Source organism: Cydia fagiglandana, chromosome 17, assembly GCF_963556715.1.
Source record: "Cydia fagiglandana chromosome 17, ilCydFagi1.1, whole genome shotgun sequence".
Taxonomy (NCBI): domain Eukaryota; kingdom Metazoa; phylum Arthropoda; class Insecta; order Lepidoptera; family Tortricidae; genus Cydia; species Cydia fagiglandana.
Window position 1 is genome coordinate 6,321,124 of NC_085948.1, and position 17,034 is coordinate 6,338,157.

General features: G+C 35.3%; 1 protein-coding gene across 1 annotated transcript in view; it reads right to left on the bottom strand.

Moving 5' to 3' along the window:
- Positions 1 to 1,849: 1,849 nt before the first annotated feature.
- LOC134672405 (neuropeptide CCHamide-2 receptor-like) overlaps positions 1,850 to 17,034 on the bottom strand; it is a 52,654-nt gene continuing 37,469 nt past the window's right edge. The window contains exons 5-7 of the mRNA XM_063530288.1: positions 13,996 to 14,116; positions 8,437 to 8,619; positions 1,850 to 3,711 (exon numbers count right to left, since the gene is read on the bottom strand). Of these exons, the coding sequence (XP_063386358.1) occupies positions 3,555 to 3,711; positions 8,437 to 8,619; positions 13,996 to 14,116 (461 nt within the window). The 3' untranslated portion in view covers positions 1,850 to 3,554. The remainder of the gene's footprint in view (positions 3,712 to 8,436; positions 8,620 to 13,995; positions 14,117 to 17,034) is intronic.

Below are 17,034 nucleotides of genomic sequence, written 5' to 3' on the forward strand. Positions count from 1 at the left end.
ACGATTAAATTAATCGTCGACTAATTACCGGCGATTAATTTTTTTTATCGATTAATTAGTTCGATTAATTTTCTCTCGATTAATTTTAGCAATAAATATGGTCTTTTTAACCGACTTTAATTCGTCTGAAACATTTATAAATAATATAAGTAACAGACGAATTTTTATGTATGTTCACTTGGAGACTATTAATTTCGACCGTCTTCGAATTTTGTTTTTGTTTGAAAAGGGATGTTTTAGAGTTCGTCCCATTTTGTTATCAATAAAATACTGAAATCGCTATAGGCATACCTAAAGCAAAATTATCATTTTTTTAAACAAACACGTGCATTTGCTCTCGAAAGGTACTTACTATTGTGCGAATTATATAGACCGGCTGACGAAAATATAATAATGGCATTTTAAGCTCTGTAGGCAATTTTTTTTGTTAAAGGTTGTTCTTATCTCGGGTTATGTTGACAGTTCTTAAGGTCGTATAACAATGGCAAATTATGGATAAACGGATTGTTATCTATTTTGCAATTTCTAGTCCTGTGTAAACAATAAAACAAACCGACAAAGAGTACGTATGCTTAGTATTTTATGTCACTGTATTATATGCCACGTGTTATTAGTTTCTCAACTTACCCAGGTGTTTAACCCTTAAATGCATGATTTTGTGTTTTTGCCGGAAATTAATATATGTATCACATAATTGTTTCCTGATTCTAGGAAAAATGGTAAAAAAAATATAGCATCGATTTTTACTGCGAAAGTGCGAAATCAGTGTTGGAAGTTGCATAGGCTAAATCATATTTTATGTAAATATATAATTACATACTAGTAAGAGATATAGGAAAAATCTTACTGCCATCAGAAAGGTATACTATTTGTGATATTCCTATGATAAATTCTTGAAATATAAAATTATTACAAACCCCGAAAAATGTGCCCAAAATCACATTGTAAGTAATTACTGCATTGACAAGTTGAAACCTTATAGAAAACAACTGATAAGAGGTAAGTAATGTGTTTGCTCTTTCATACACATACGTCGTTCTCTTTCTAATTTTTATACCTGCGCTACAAGCCCTAAACCCTTACCTATAGTTAGTTTTTTTTAGCATTAGAAATTAGGTAAACAATCTTGATGTGTCTTTTAATTGAAAAACACATTTTAAAAATAAGTTACGGCAAATATGAAACAATTATGAATCTAATACGATCATCTATATTCTTCTGCTTTCGTAAGTAATAGTTACTGATTTTTAAAAAGCGTTTTTCAATTAAAAGACATTTCAAGATCGCTTACCTTCTTGCAAGTTCTTTCTAATGCTAAAAAAACGAACTATAGAGATGCCGCGCTAAGTTATCCGCATTATTATAGTAACCAATGTAACCATCTTATATTATTGAAGCACATTTATAACACTGGAATGGTTTTTAATGTGTACGCAAGAAGTTTTGATTTTTAGTTACATACAAAAATGACCACCTGTCTACTTTCAATCGAGAGTTAATCGAGAAATTTAATCGATTAATATTAAGATTAATTCAATTTCAATCGTATGTTAGGTCGACTAAATTAATCGCGATTAAATTAATCGCCGATTAATTTTGACGATTAACTTTTTTAATCGATTGATTAGTCGATTAAAAAGTTAATCGATTAATGCCCATCTCTGCTTAACAATAGACAATAGGATTAGCCGCCGGGCTCTGTTACAAAACTACGAACTATACCACCGGACGCGTTCACTGTGTTCGCACTCGTTGGTCTGTCCAAGCACACTACACTCACAGTGTCACTACGCGAAGACAGGAATATTTTAGGTAGGTACCAAAATATAGTTAGAAATAAAATAAAATGCTCAAAGACGTCGATTTAATTTGAAGATTCTTTACATCCTTTTTACATCGTAACAATAAACATGATAATTTCTGTACAAAGACAATAGTAATTGAAGTAGGTATGTTACAGGAAAGGGAGTGATAAAACCTTGATAGTACATATTCATGCTTCTTAATCGTACTTTCGAAACCTTTGAGTAAAGTAAGATTTCCTGAGGATGTCTAAAATAATACAAGGAACAAGGTTTACTCTTGAGTTCACCCCGCAATAGTACTAATTATATTGTTTTTAATTTTCGCTTATTTATTACATATTTTAAGCGATTCCGAAGCGGACGTTGCGTTCTCGCGCGCGACTCCATATAGTCCATACCATACATCAAGCGCGACTTCATGTATGGACTCGCGCGCGAAAACGCAACTTATGCTACACCGCCAGACGTTGCAAACATGCTGTATAAAAGTTGATTTTGGTATTAGCTACCAACCACTAGGACATTATTCGGCTTTGCCAAAAAATTACAAATCGAAAGCAGATTTACACAATAAATATTTATTATAAAATGTACACAATCATCAACATTCATACTTTCTCTGTTAGATCTTTGGTCTTTTAAAATATGTATTTACAATAGATTTGTTACATATTTTTGATGTAATCTTACATTAAAATTCTATTCTTAAATTCATTGTTCTAAATTTACATCTTAGATTTTTTTTATCCACAGCCATACAAAAAGATATTTAATTGTGTTTGTAAAATATTTTATAGGTGCATGTAATTTGATTTTTGCATTTTTAGTCTATCATAATCCATGTATTGAGTCACCAGAGCAAAATACAAAATAAAGGTTTTGCAAATTGCACGTATGTATTGAAATTTTCACAAAAACCAGGAGGACGATTCAAATTTTACAATAAAAAGAAACTTTTATAAATGCCATATCCATACCGGTTTAATAACAATAAGATTATAAAATTCAAATCGCCCCATCGTTTTGATTGCCATTGTCGTTTTGATTGCCATTGACTTTAAGCCCCATTTAGATGGATCAAGATATCGCGGCGTGTAAATTGGGCTTTGGTTTCTATTTCAAGTTTGTTTTATTTATTTTTTCTGTTGCAGGTTATTAACCTTAAAATCTCTGATTCCAAAATCAACTTGGAAACATGGAAATATAAATTCAAGTGACACAGATGAACTATATTCAAAGCTCAAAGCTTACAATCTCCATAGTTCCAAAACAATACTCAACACAAATGCACTCAAGACATGTGGGTGAATATTATGTACCTACATAAAATATCAATAAATATACATATACCTTTTTTTTACAAATTTAGGCCATCACGACAGCGGCTCCTCATGGTCATAACTCATAACAGAAATAATTAAAAAATATATATTTATTCTGACAAACTGTCATGATCGTATTTGCTAAGATAATATGTTATCTACATATACATATTTGTAAAACGCTTTAGCATTATTAACAACGTCAAAATGTGTTACTCCAGTAACACATACCGATAACTCCACATCTGACATCAACCTTAAGCCTCAACTAGCAAGGTTCATTTTTAAAATGCCATTACGACACTGTAAGCCTTAACTAGCAAGGTTCTATTTTATAATACACTGCTAAATAGCTCACATCACACTAAGCTGCACATTTAATTTTGTCTTTTTTTCACACTTCTTCAAAAGCGTCCCGGAATCTGACCTATCTATTGATACACTTGTCATCGCCGGTCAGAAAGTCGCTGGTGTCTCTGATGCTCATGATGGTGACACCATCGCTGCTGTTTCTGCTCATGATGGTCTTCTTCTTAGTGCTTCCGTAGTCGTAGTTGGATATCACAACGCTTTCTGTTGGATTCCTGCAAACGTTGATAGGGCATTACTGAGGAATGTAAAGAAATAAGTTAAGTGCCAATGGCAATGAGTTTAAATTAAATAATCATTTATTTCAGACCATAACCATCCATAGATTTAGTTAGTTTATTTTAAGCTAAGTACCTAATATACAACATACATGGGCGGGGGGAGAAGAGACAAAGTAAGATACAACAGGCCCCGTAGACAACATGCCAATAGCTAACGGCTCGGCCATGACTTTGAGCGACTTGCGACGGCAGCAGCGATAATCATACGTTAGAGCGAGACAGCGATCGGTCCTTTCGTTCCCATCTATGGTTGTCGCTGCCGCTGTCACCAGTCGCGTGATGTCGTGGTCGAGCTTTAACGCTCCGTAGCGAACGAAACGCATCTATCACTGTCACACTAATTTTGAAGAGTGATAGAGAGGCACAAAGCGATTCGATGGCGAAGCGCAAGCGATTTTCACCTTGGCTAGGTCGCCAGGTAGGTACAGAAAACCGGATTATAAAAAAAAAACATCAGTAGCACTAATCCTGATCACCTTATTTGTCCGATGAAAATTTACAACAATTTATTTCTTAACAAAAGCTTATGCTCATGTAAAACTTCAAGGGATTTGGTTAAAGAATTACCATATATATGGATAAGACTCCTTTCTATCCTTTTAAAACTATTTTAGTTTATTTTTATAGATGAGCGTGTACTCATCTCGTAAAATATTACTTTGATCCCGCTTTGTGCTGGAATAAACTGCGTTTATTTGCATAGTTTTGCTTTAAATCTAGTAAATAAATTATGTTGGATGAGAATAAGATGGTAAACAAGGGTTTTATGTAGGTATAAGAATTTTGTACTCAGTCACAATAACAATCCTAAATAAATCTGTGCATAACTCATCTAGTTTTCCAACGGCTCCAAATCTCTTTATTGCAATCAATTGAATAAATTTTAACATTTAATGCCGCTTGAATAAAATAAATTTGTATCCACGAAAATAACTTGGTAAATAAAAAGTGGGTCTCTATTGTTTCCCAAATAGTTTTAAGTCATAATGTATTGTTTGTCCGAATTTTCGTTAGTCATAATTGGTTTTTCTCAGAAACACGTAACTTTTCAGGATTGCCATAAAACAAACCTAACCTAACCTAATCTATCTATAGAATAACCTTAGGAAAATCCTGAAAAGTTAACGGTTTCAGTTTTATGACTAACGATAATATGACAAACAATACATTATGACTTAAAACTTTATGGGAAACAAAGGGACCCCATAAAAAGTAAATACGTAGCAAAACAGGTTATTTAACTTCGCATTCTCGTCACTCGTGGATTATGTGCGATTAGGGGGAGGCAGGTTTCCATTCGTTTATGTATGTTTATTTCAATTTGTAAGCATAATACAGTAACACTTGCAAGATCCCACTAACCCGGGGTTAAACGGTTAAACCGTTAACTCACTGTTAAATTGTACTGGTAACCATGGTGATTCCAGGTTTAACCCTCTCGGTGCCGGGTGCCCCGTTCTAGTACAAAAGGAACACACATACGTGTTCTTGGCAGCGCAGGTTAGTGGAATGGTGGAAGTGGCGCTAAGTCGTTAAAATAAAGCGATTTAACGTGACGGAGACAGGATAGGGCGAAACTGGGTGTATCGGAGGTCTACAATCGAGTTCCCGAAACCCCGTCAACAAAGCGCGCGGCGGAACACCCCAGGGGGTTTAGTCACTGGAAGTCGGACATACCAGTCGGACATTCTCCCGGGCCAGTGGGATCCATAAGGATTCCCCCTGGGTCATTTAAAAAAAAAAGGCGAAACTGGGTGGTGTTTTGTGTCGGGGATATAATACGACTCCATACTATTCAGGGAATTATTATAGTACGAAAGCATCTTTAACCGTTTATATTGTAAACTTAGGTATTTCAACGCTTCAAATATTTTAGAACCTTTAGTTAGGAGAAAACTGATACTCCTCTCTGTCAAAGCGCCTGTTATGTGTACATGTGTAGATATCGGCAAATGTCCCAACTTATACATTATATTATATACTTAAGTAGCTGTACGGATAATTAATCATGTTGTATGTATTATTGATAAATATGTTAGCACTGACGGGACTACCCACATATAGTGCCTAGGAGTCGTGATATGACTTGATATGTTATGGAATTTTATTATAGGCATTTTCGTTGAAATCGGTACTGTACAGTTCACTGAAATACTACTATTTATAAATTATAGTAGTATAGGTATTTTCAAGTAAGTTCTTATTTACTCTAATTAAAAGATGCAAAGAAAACTGTTTCTTCGCTACGCTAGATCTTAATTAACATAAACAAGGATCCTAAATTAGAACCACTTCTGCACTAATTGGCAAGTATTACGACTATGAAATTTCTCTCTCTCTTTCTCACTCGTAATGAGACATTCTGATCTCGTTATCATTGAACTTTAACTTTTATTATTGATATTAACTCAGATGGCAGAAATGTACAGTCGCCATCAGATATATCGGAGCGGTCAAGGTGCTCACAAATATCGGAACACGTCTCTATTGTCAAGGCTTTAGAGTGCGTGTTCAGATATTGTGAACACCTTGGCCGCTCCGATATAATGATCTGATGGCGACTGTACAAAGTTGGTATGCAATGCACGGTAAGGTATTTTTAGTTTGCAACTGATAAGTGAGTGAGCCTTGGTAGTTTAATCTCAAAATGTTTTTTTTATTTATGTAACTCAAACTATTTTTTTTATTTTTATACGTGTAGGTGATAGGTACTATATTAAATATATATAGTACCCATCCCCTGAGTATTTTTAGAAACTTCAGACTTCTACATCTTCAACTTTTTGAGCTCTCCGTAATTTAATGTTCGGCAATAAACTGTAACCTAAAATAGCAACATCATTATTTATGATAGTCCATTACCAACTAGTCAAACTTTTGCTAATAGGGTCATAAAATATATTAGTCAACTTTAAGGGTTACTCGTTTTACATTTTAAAAGGCACCCAAGATTATTTATCAAAATAGCTATTACTGTCAGGCATTGCAAGTTAAATTGAATTACGAGTATATATTGAGTTAAATCAGCCATGATTAATCGAAATGAACTACTTATTGCCGCGGGTTTTTATTGCTAATTATTCCCACTGCGAATAGATTTAAACCTATGCGAATGACTATAATTTAAAGTTATTTTGCGCCCTTATGCGCATGCAGTTTATTTCCCGAAGGAACCGTATTTGATATAATATATTTTTAGACTGCTCTGCTTACTGCTAACTTTCTCTTACCTTACGAGCATTAATAATTCATCGTCTCTGACGCTACCGAATTATAAAGGGGTAGATGTGGCTATTAACCTTTGAACGTCTCTTATTAACATTTGAGGTTTTCAATTTGGAACTTAATTTTTATTGTGACACTACGGCATACGATTTAACCCTTTAACTAATTTTGTAAAGCAATAATTAAAAAATTTGCAAGCACGTACCTACGATCTAGTTAATTTTTTTAATTATTCGTTACTTATAAGCGAGAATATTTTTTTCCAAGTGTCAACGACAACAGATGCGTCTATTGATTGGTAAGAGTATATTCTCCAATGCGAACTTATAGGTAGGGGAGGGGGGCCCAAAGCGAGCATACTGCTCAAAGCGAGCACTGGTGCTCACCTTGAAAATATAAGAGCAATAGCGGTGTGACTGCGTGGAGAGATCCGCCCCGCCACGCTCTGTCTGCCACAATTGGCCACCACCACTGTTAATGACCGTGCGCGTCATAGTGACCAAAATTGCGATTTGATAAGTTCAGATATGAAAAATACAAGGTATGTATCGAGTGTTTTGTGGATTTGTGAGGACGTTGTTGAAAAACGTTAATTATAGTAAGGATTGACAGTTATTTAGCTTTTTGTTTAGGTAAAATATTCATGAATGTGCGCGAAATATTTGAACGTTAGGTTTAGTACAGTGTGGGTTTGGTCGAAAAGGCAAAGCGGGCAAGGCAAAGTGGGCATGTGCCCACTTACTGCAAGTTGTAGGCACTTGAAAACTGCACAACTTATATTGGTATTGAATCATTTTACTGTGACTCATGTCAAGAGATATAAGATAATATAAATGTTTGTTTGATGAAAAGTTTATGTTTTTAAGAAGAAGAATTTTTGACAAGGCTGTGACAATTTTAAGTACCTATGTTGTATGTTTGGTAAGAAGTACCATTTATTGATAAATTTCTTACGTTTTGACTCTGATTAAAGTCTATATCAAATCATTAGAGGTTTATTGAAATGATGGATGTAGTTTCTGTCCTTATCTCCAAATAAGTATTGTATGGTTATTGCATGAATGAAGTGTGCTCATTTTGCCCTCTTTGTGCTCGCTTTGCCCAAAACCTGTGCCCGCTTTAAGCTCCGCCTGGGGCAAAGCGAGCAAAAGTAAAGTTTTCGTAATTCGTTATTTTTATTAGTTTTCCTAAACTTTGCAGTATATTGAAGTATGTATAATTAAACCACGATAAATTCAGCTTTAAACAGCATTTAAAGTTAAGTGTTACTGATATTTTTTTCATCCTTTTTTCGCAGTTCCTCTTAAGGTGCTCGGTTTAGGCCCCCCTCCCCTACTTAACATTTTTAACTAACAACGCGTTTATAGAAAAAAAAGTCTTAGAGTTGTCTGATGGCAAATATCAACCCAACCCAATAAAGGGCTAATAACTAACCTATTGCACCTATGGCGGTGCGTGCTTCGGAACGAGGTCTCGCAGACCGCAGTCCTGGAGAGCCGGGAGCTGCAGGTGGGATGGAGCGTGCCTCGACGGCAGCAGAGGTAACGGTTGAAGTGCTGGCGGAACACGCCGCTCACGCAGTACAAGGCCACTGGGTTCACGCATGAGTTCAGGAAGCTACAGGAAAATAGATAATTTTATTTTTTAACAAGCAGAAACGTATGCTAACGATGCTACTAAGTTTAGAATAAATTTAAAAGTGGAAAAATTACTGTCTTGGGTGAGATTTGAACTCCAGAGGCCATGAGTTCAAGTCCCACCCAAGACCGTAAAATAGATAAGTAAAGTAAATACACTTTATTGCACCACAAAGAAAAATACAATAACAGAATTACAATGTAAATAAAGGTAGCAACAGGCGGTCTTATCGCTGTAAGCGATCTCTTCCAGACGATCTTTGGATAGCAGGATTTAAAGAATAGAAAACTTTTAAAACAGGTAAAGGTTAATCATCCTTAAGTATGCATGTGTGTATGTGTTGAGTCCGACACAGGGGCAGCCGATTCAACCAAGCCACGCCGTTTTTTGTAGCATATAATGTTTAGTTTTAAGTTTATAAAATACATATGTATGTTAGTCTGTAAGGTAAATGTAATATGGACCTTGTTGTCTGATTATTATTTTTTAAATAAAAAAATAAAATATGTACGACGACTTGGACGCATTTAATCCGGATTGGCGGGAAACTACAAAAAACAGGGTCGAGTGGAGGAAACGAGGGGAGGCCTTTGCTCAGCAGTGGGACACTCAACCAGGCTAACAAAAAAAATGTAGAAGAGTTACCCTTGCTAATTTTTCTTTTGTTCTGACAGTAAAAAATATTTCTAACGTACTTACGGGCACAAAGTGGCACAAAAGTAAGTGGCACAAAGGAGCCAAGTTTTGAAATAGCCAATTGCATTATTTAAGTAATTTCTGAACGAATGATGTACTTACAAACTTTTAATTTCATTTAGAACATTAATTTCCCTTCTTTAAAAAAATTTAACTCACAAAAAATTCACTTAGAATCTATCGAAATACTGCACGTTGATCTTTAAAAACCATGTTTCTTCATGCCTCTCTCACCTACATAAGTTGTTTTCACCTTAAGAATAGTTCAGACTGTTCAGAGTACCAATTAGTAGTAGAAAATATTGTTCTGGAAATGAAGCGCGAAAGAATTGTAATACTTTGAACCTTATTACAAATAATGAGACTCCGATCCTCTTTATTAATGTGACCTATTTATTTGTTGAAAGTTGACTGAAGTATTACTCCGATATTATTTGTAATGGATCAAAGAAAAGTATCCCATTGGTACTTCATTTATTTTGAATCTTTTCTAACGTCAAGTATTTTAAGCTTATGGTTGAATAGGCCTATAATTATAGAAGACGTCTTACTTTATTAGATACTTCTTTTATACAGGTGGAACATTTCAAGAGACTGAGCTGAGAGGATAGTGTTATCTAAGTGACCTACAATCAATAACAAAGTTATTATAATCGTAAAGCTGGATTAAATTGTAAAATAAAATCATTAAAATGAAATATTTTTGTATCAGTGACAACCCTACAAAGTTATTTACATTTTAAATTGACACATGTCATGTCATGCAATAGGATCTACTTGCTAGGGTTGAAACATACAGATTATTGCACTAATGTTTAAAAAACTGTAACTCAAAAACGGTGAGAAATATTAACGTGATTATTAAGCAAAATAAAGTACGTAGCCAAAACAATTCCCCGTTTGCATAAAAGTCTTTCGTTCTGTTCCACCCGATATAAATAATAATCAAAGAGCCTTGGTTGACATAATACTTTTAAGCCGTCGAATTGAATTGGCCTCTTGTGACAAACAATTAATAACCAAGCGCGTAATTAAGTCAATTTCGCAGCAATTTAAAAGCGTCTAGTACACAATGAAAAAATTAAGCAGAAATTGTTTGGAACTTTTTAATTATACTCTTCGATTATGCAAGAGAAAATGATAGTAGAGAGGATATAGCCTTTGGGGTCAAAATAATTCCCACAAAGACGGGGTTTGATGTTTTTAGTTCTTTGTGTGTATCTTTATGACATACTAAAAATATATCAAAATATATGCATGCAAAACGCATTTATTGACATTTGAAATTTGAAAAATCAAAAAAAATATTAAAAATCGTGTGTGGTATCAAATGACAGGAAATTACACGCTAAAAACGATTGTGAGGTTGATTTTACAAAATAAAAATAAAAAACAAAGTGGTGGCTTAAAAACTGAATTTTTCAATGTTTAAAATTATTTTCTACACTGAAAACTAAACTAAACTATTATAGTTTTACACATCAAAATACTAAAAAACTAGAACTAAAAAAATCAAACCCCGTCTTTGTGGGAATTATTTTGACCCTCACCTACAAGTTTTCATACAACTCCTCTAGTATGAGTGAAAATTTGTTGCATCAAACATTAATATTAATTTCAAAGTAGTTACGCATTTAGCAACTCTTTTAATTAATAATAAACTTTAACCACGTACACAGCCAAATATGTTCATAAAACTCTTAAACATGAGCAATAATAATAATAATTTTTAAGAAAAAAAAAACGACTTCTATGGGGCCCGGTGAAAAATTATGGTAGATGGTGCACTATGTCTGTAGAAAAGGAGGTAAAACCAGTACTTTCTAGTAGCATTTCGTTTCCGTAAGGGTCGTAGTTCTAGCCTAACCTAACCCACTTCTCTGATTGCAGTTCGGTTCTGTGAGGATCATAGTTCGAACCTAATCAAACCCACTTTTCTAGTAGCATTTCGTTTCTGTAAAGCCCGCAGTGCTAACCAAACCTAACCCACTTTTGTTCGGTTCTGTGAGGATCGCAGTTCAAACCTAACCTGACCCACTTAACGGCGCATGCGGTGCGGTGTACGGGGGTTTGAGCGGGAGGGGTTTGGCATCATCATACTTTATACCTACATTTTATGGTAGGTAATCATAGCGGTTTATTTAGTTTAGGTATCATAGGGGTTTTCCGGGTCAAGGTCCGGGTCTCTGAGTCAGAGTCCGGGTCCGAGTCCGGGTCCGAGTCCGGGTCCGAGTCCGAGTCCGAGTCCGGGTCCGAACCGGATCCGGGTATGAGTCCGGGTCCCAGTCCAAGTCAAAATCGAAATTCGAAATCACCAAACATGTACTATGCGTCGTTGAAGAGTTCTGTTCTGATCATCATCAGCAGTTCCACTTCATCAAATGCGACAGTTTTTAATGTAAATGCTTGATTTTATGATGAAAATACAAAAAATTCTATACGTATGCCTTTAAGATTTGAGGAGTTCCCTCGATTCCTTATGGATCCCAGCATCAGAACTCGAGCTTGACAGAAATGTGGCTTAAAAACTAAACTTGCTTAACAAACATAACGAAGAGGACAAATCGCCAAACGTGAACTATGCGTCGTTGAAGAGTTCCGTTCTGATCATCATCAGCAGTTCCACTTCATCAAATGCGACAGTTTTTAATGAAAATGCTTGATTTTCTGATGAAAATACAAAAATCTCTATACGCATGCCTTTAAAATTTGAGGAGTTCCCTCGATTTCTCATGGATCCCATCATCAGAACTCAAGCTTGATAAAATTGTGGCTTAAAAACTTAACTTGCTTAGCAAACATAACGAAGAGGACAAATCGCCAAAGGTGAACTATGCGTCGTTGAAGAGTTCCGTTCTGATCATCATCAGCAGTTCCACTTCATCAAATGTCACGTTTTTGAATGTATATGCTTGATTTGTTGATAAAAACACAAAAATCACCATATGTATGCCTTTAAGATTTGAGGAGTTCCGTCGATTCCTCATGGATCCCATCATCAGAACTGAATTTTGACAAAAACGGGACCAATCTGTATGCATATACATACAATCAAAAAAATAATTTTCAAAATCGGTCCAGTAATGACGGAGATATGGAGTAACAAACATAAAAAATAGAAAAAAAAAAAAAAAATAATAAAAATAAAAAACATACAACCGAATTGATAACCTCCTCCTTTGGGATTTAGAAGTCGGTTAAAAAGGAACGAGAAACTAAATTACTTTAAAAGGCAAACCACAAGGGAAACTCAGCGTTCCCTAAAGCTAAGTTGATTGACGTACCGTAACATCGGGGTACTTTAGCCCATGGGGGTTACTTTGTCCCAAAACGAAAAAAAGATTGAACTTCCCGTCACGCTGCACGTCAGGACCTATCGATGTATTTCGCGCTATTCATCGATAGATGACCGTATGGGGCGGTGGGTAGAAACAGTTTCACGTTAACAACGCTGATTGGTCAGTCCATAATTTCGGTCACAAGTTGTTACCTATAAACTACGCGATTCTATAATGTGCAAACTTTTTCTCGAAACAAAGAAAGCAAATAAGTTTAAGTGTTTGATTGTTATTAATCGTAACAGATATGTATCTAGGATCCTAATGTGATATAAATCATAGAATTTAAGACATTATTGTGAGAAGTATATGTTATTGAAAATCAAAGTATTCTTTGGCTATCGTTTTCGGGTTTCTTTGACCCATGGGAAAACATTTCCTTCAGAGAGAACAGTGACGCAGATATAGTCTCGCTTCATCTACTGAAGCTCTCATAACGGCACGAGATCAATCTGCTAACTAAGAAGACAATTTACTATTGACGCAGGTTATAAATCGCGATCCCAGGAACAGCAGCCAGTGGTTCGTCCTGTGCTGGAGCACTGGATGAACCACAGGCTCAGATTTCAAAGACAGATTCTCTAGATTGTAATGGAATTAATGAAAACAAAGATAAAGAACATCTGCCGCATAAGTTTAATATCTTATAAAATTATTATCAATTTTTAAGACTGATTAGTTAGGTACAGTCGACTGTTAACTAGGTGCCTACCTAGTAAAATAATTCTATAGGAAAACTAATTTTTCATATGATAATTATAGTTATACACGTTAACTATTTCTAATGATTATGATCGATAAGTTTAGAAGGTTTTTCTGATTGTTTTGGCAAAGTTTTTATTAAAAAAATCATGTTTAATAGATTTATTACTTTGTGTTGATTAGTTTGCTTTTTTAGTGTAATAAAAACAAATGAATCTTACTACTATGTCCTTATTTGATATACATGTGTATTGTGTAATAAATTTTAACAGGTTTCTTTGCGCTTTTATTGCAAACCGTTACGTTGTACTCAATGAAAAATCGATGGCCAAAGAAACCCGCTTGAAAGCGCAACTTTGGCTCAAACTTTGCGAAAAATTAAAAAATATTTAGATGTTGATTTATTAAGTTTTACGTATGTGCATGAGTTGATTATACCCACAATTAAATGCCTATGACTATAAAAGTGTCATAATGCGATTAAAATTGAAGTGCTCAAACGAGAAGTAAAAAGTATCTTGATTTTGGGACAAAGTACCCCGATGTTACGGTACGTTAGTAACGTTCTTTCATCTAATTTTAACTTTGAAGAGTACGGACATCAATCTCAATTACTTACCTCAAACAGAACCCCATTATCCTTAGAGCGTGAGTCCAATCATTGTAGTCACTCTGAGCGGTCGGGGACAAATAGAACCACATCTCAAAGGCGTGATATGGCAGAAAACAAATGAAGAACACTGGAAACAAACGAATCGAGTTAGTGAGACCTTTTAATGGAAAACGTTACATAAAACGGGTGTTAAGGATATTTTGTGACAGGTAGATTTATTGTGGGGCTTTGCAGGTTAATTGGCGGGAAAAAGGTCTTGTTTGGAACGAAACGTGCTGTTTCGGAAATAAAATTGAGTAGGTATAACTCGCTACCTACGTGTTATTGGCAATTGTCGGCTTATACGATTTGCGGATGATTAACGGTAGTCGTAAAGTTAGCTTAATGTAACGTAAAATCAGGTAACTAGTCTACAACTTACAACTACGGTCCAAATTCTAGTTCCAGTAAAATATGTAGCTATAAGTATTTTTCAAATAATGATGAGTTTATAATATAGAAAAAGCATTAGTGTATCTAAGCTCCAAAAAATTTAACGAGTACAGATAATAAAGGCTCATTAAGAATCAACGTTAAGACGAAACAGGAGCTGAGTTTTAAATATTTTAGGTAAATAAGTATAGTGCGATAAGGACAAGGCGAAAAATCCTGCGTAAAAATCTCAAAAATCGAGGTTTCGTACTCCTCTGTTTCCTCCAATCTTCCAATCTTAAATCAAACTTAACCAATCGTAACCAAATTTGGAAATCTAAATGATTATGAAATTATCTGTGTCGGACCGTTTTGCTTTTTTGCCTAATTGATATCAGTTTTGAATGCCACGCCTCTCATTGCGGCATAGTCAATTAGGCCATTTTGGCCATTTTTGAAGGGCTCTAGCGCCTTAAAAAACAAAAATATCAAAAAAGCAAAACAGTCCGACACAGATATTGACAATATTAATCTGTGTTGAAAAAATCATTGCTCTAGCTTCAAAAACCACGGAGGAAAACGAGGAGTACGTTTGTATGAAGAAATGACCACTCCTGTTGGCTCTTAAAAACTGGACGATAGTTGTAGTACAGGACTATTTATAGTTACCTGACTTTACGGTGCTTAGTTTCCTTTCGGATATCATCATCGCCTCTATTGTCGAGCCATTATAATTGCATATTCAGATATCTGATAATTATGGAGAAATGATTACACATTCAACAGTTCAATTGTTTTAAGTAATGAAAATGAAAAAAGTATTACAGGTAAAATAATGAACAGTGTTATCCCTCAACAACTTTTGCAACAGATACTGTAGGTACTTAATACTTAAGAGTACCAAGGAACCTGATTCATTTCCAAGAAAAATAACACCGAGTCACCGAGTAACTTCAGACCACCCACTTGCAAATTGCATTTGTTAGGTTTCCAACTGGTTTCTTTAGTGAACAATTGCATTACGAGGCAACCCACAGTATTATACAAGTGCAGTGTGATTAAAGAACGATTCACGTTTGTTTTTTATTCCAGATACTCGTACAAAATAGAATTCAAGTATTCACATTGTGCTTGTGTTTTGATCTCAAACTCTATTTCTTTATAGGAAGCGAACAAGTCAATACATGTACTGAAATAGGGTCTTATTGTAAGAGATTGAGGATAAGCACGTGTAAACATGAAGCGACAAGCGGTGTCTTACTTTATTTATTTATTTGTATAGAAGTTTTCACCAGCCCCAAAATCGCAAAAAAAGAAACGCTGGCTCTCCCATAGAAAACATCGATATCTAATCGTGATCGGCCAAAATTTATGAAACAGCTATTTTTCACAAAAAACATTAATTACCTAGGTATTTACTTTTTTATAACAAGCATTTTAAAGAATTATTTTTTTTTTTTATTTAGTTTTAACCCTATATACAGGGTGATTCAGGAGACGTGAGCAGGACTAACACTGCGCATTTCGTAAATTATAAGCAACTGTTTCCTATCAGTATTAGTAAGGTTAACGTTAATTTTCTAGTCGTGTTGAAAAAGAAAGTTATTAATTTATTTACGACATGGATGGTCACCCTAACATTAGAATACTAAACTATCGATATTCTGTGTCAAATTGAATGTCATCACTGTCATCACGGTCTGGTTACTTTTGAAAACTCGTATCTCACTCAGGTTTGACATTTTATTTTCTTCGTAAAAGAGGTTTTATGTTTATTAATTAGGTCTTGTAGGGTGACCATGATTGTAGGGAATTAAATTTGTCCTCACCAAAAAGTTAAAAAATAGGAAAAAGTGTACTTGTTTCACCTAAATACGACGGTGATCGATCAATTATCAGTTACTGAGTGTGCAGGATTAGTCCTGCTCACGTCTCATGAATCACCCTGTATACAATATACTTGTTGTAAGTGTTTTATCCTTTATTCAAATAGGGTCTTAGTTCTCTTCTTAGTAGTAGTTAGGATTTTACAATGTGAGTATAAAAGTAAAATATAAAAACACTTACAAAATATTACAAAAATATATAAACACATTATAAAAACCTAACCTAGGGTGCCGCCGGCAGCGGGGCAGGGTCCAAACTGCCGGTGGTCAGGGCCGCAGAGTGAGGAATCGACGTACTATACGCGCCGTGTCCAAAATTACCGCCTTCTGCATTTGAGCCTTGATCCAACCACCCAGCGACAGTCTCTCTAGGTGTTGGTCGAGACTCTTCGCTATGAGACCGTTCGCTGACACGACTATAGGAACAATGATCGTCGAGTCAACATACCACATGGCGGTTATCTCGTGACCTAAGTCTAAGTACTTGCTGGACTTGTCCTTCTCGGCCTTCACGAGATTCTCATCATGGGGGATGGTGACGTCGACGAGCACGGTCCGGCGCTGCGATCGATCTATCAGCACGATGTCGGGCTTATTGGCTACAATAGTCCTGTCAGTGATGATAGATCGATCCCAATAGAGCGTGGCACGACCATTTTCGAGAACTGGCGCAGGTGAGTACTTGTAGTAGATAAGTATTTTTATTATTATTATGAATGGGCTTACTCATGGCCATAGACTAGCCGAG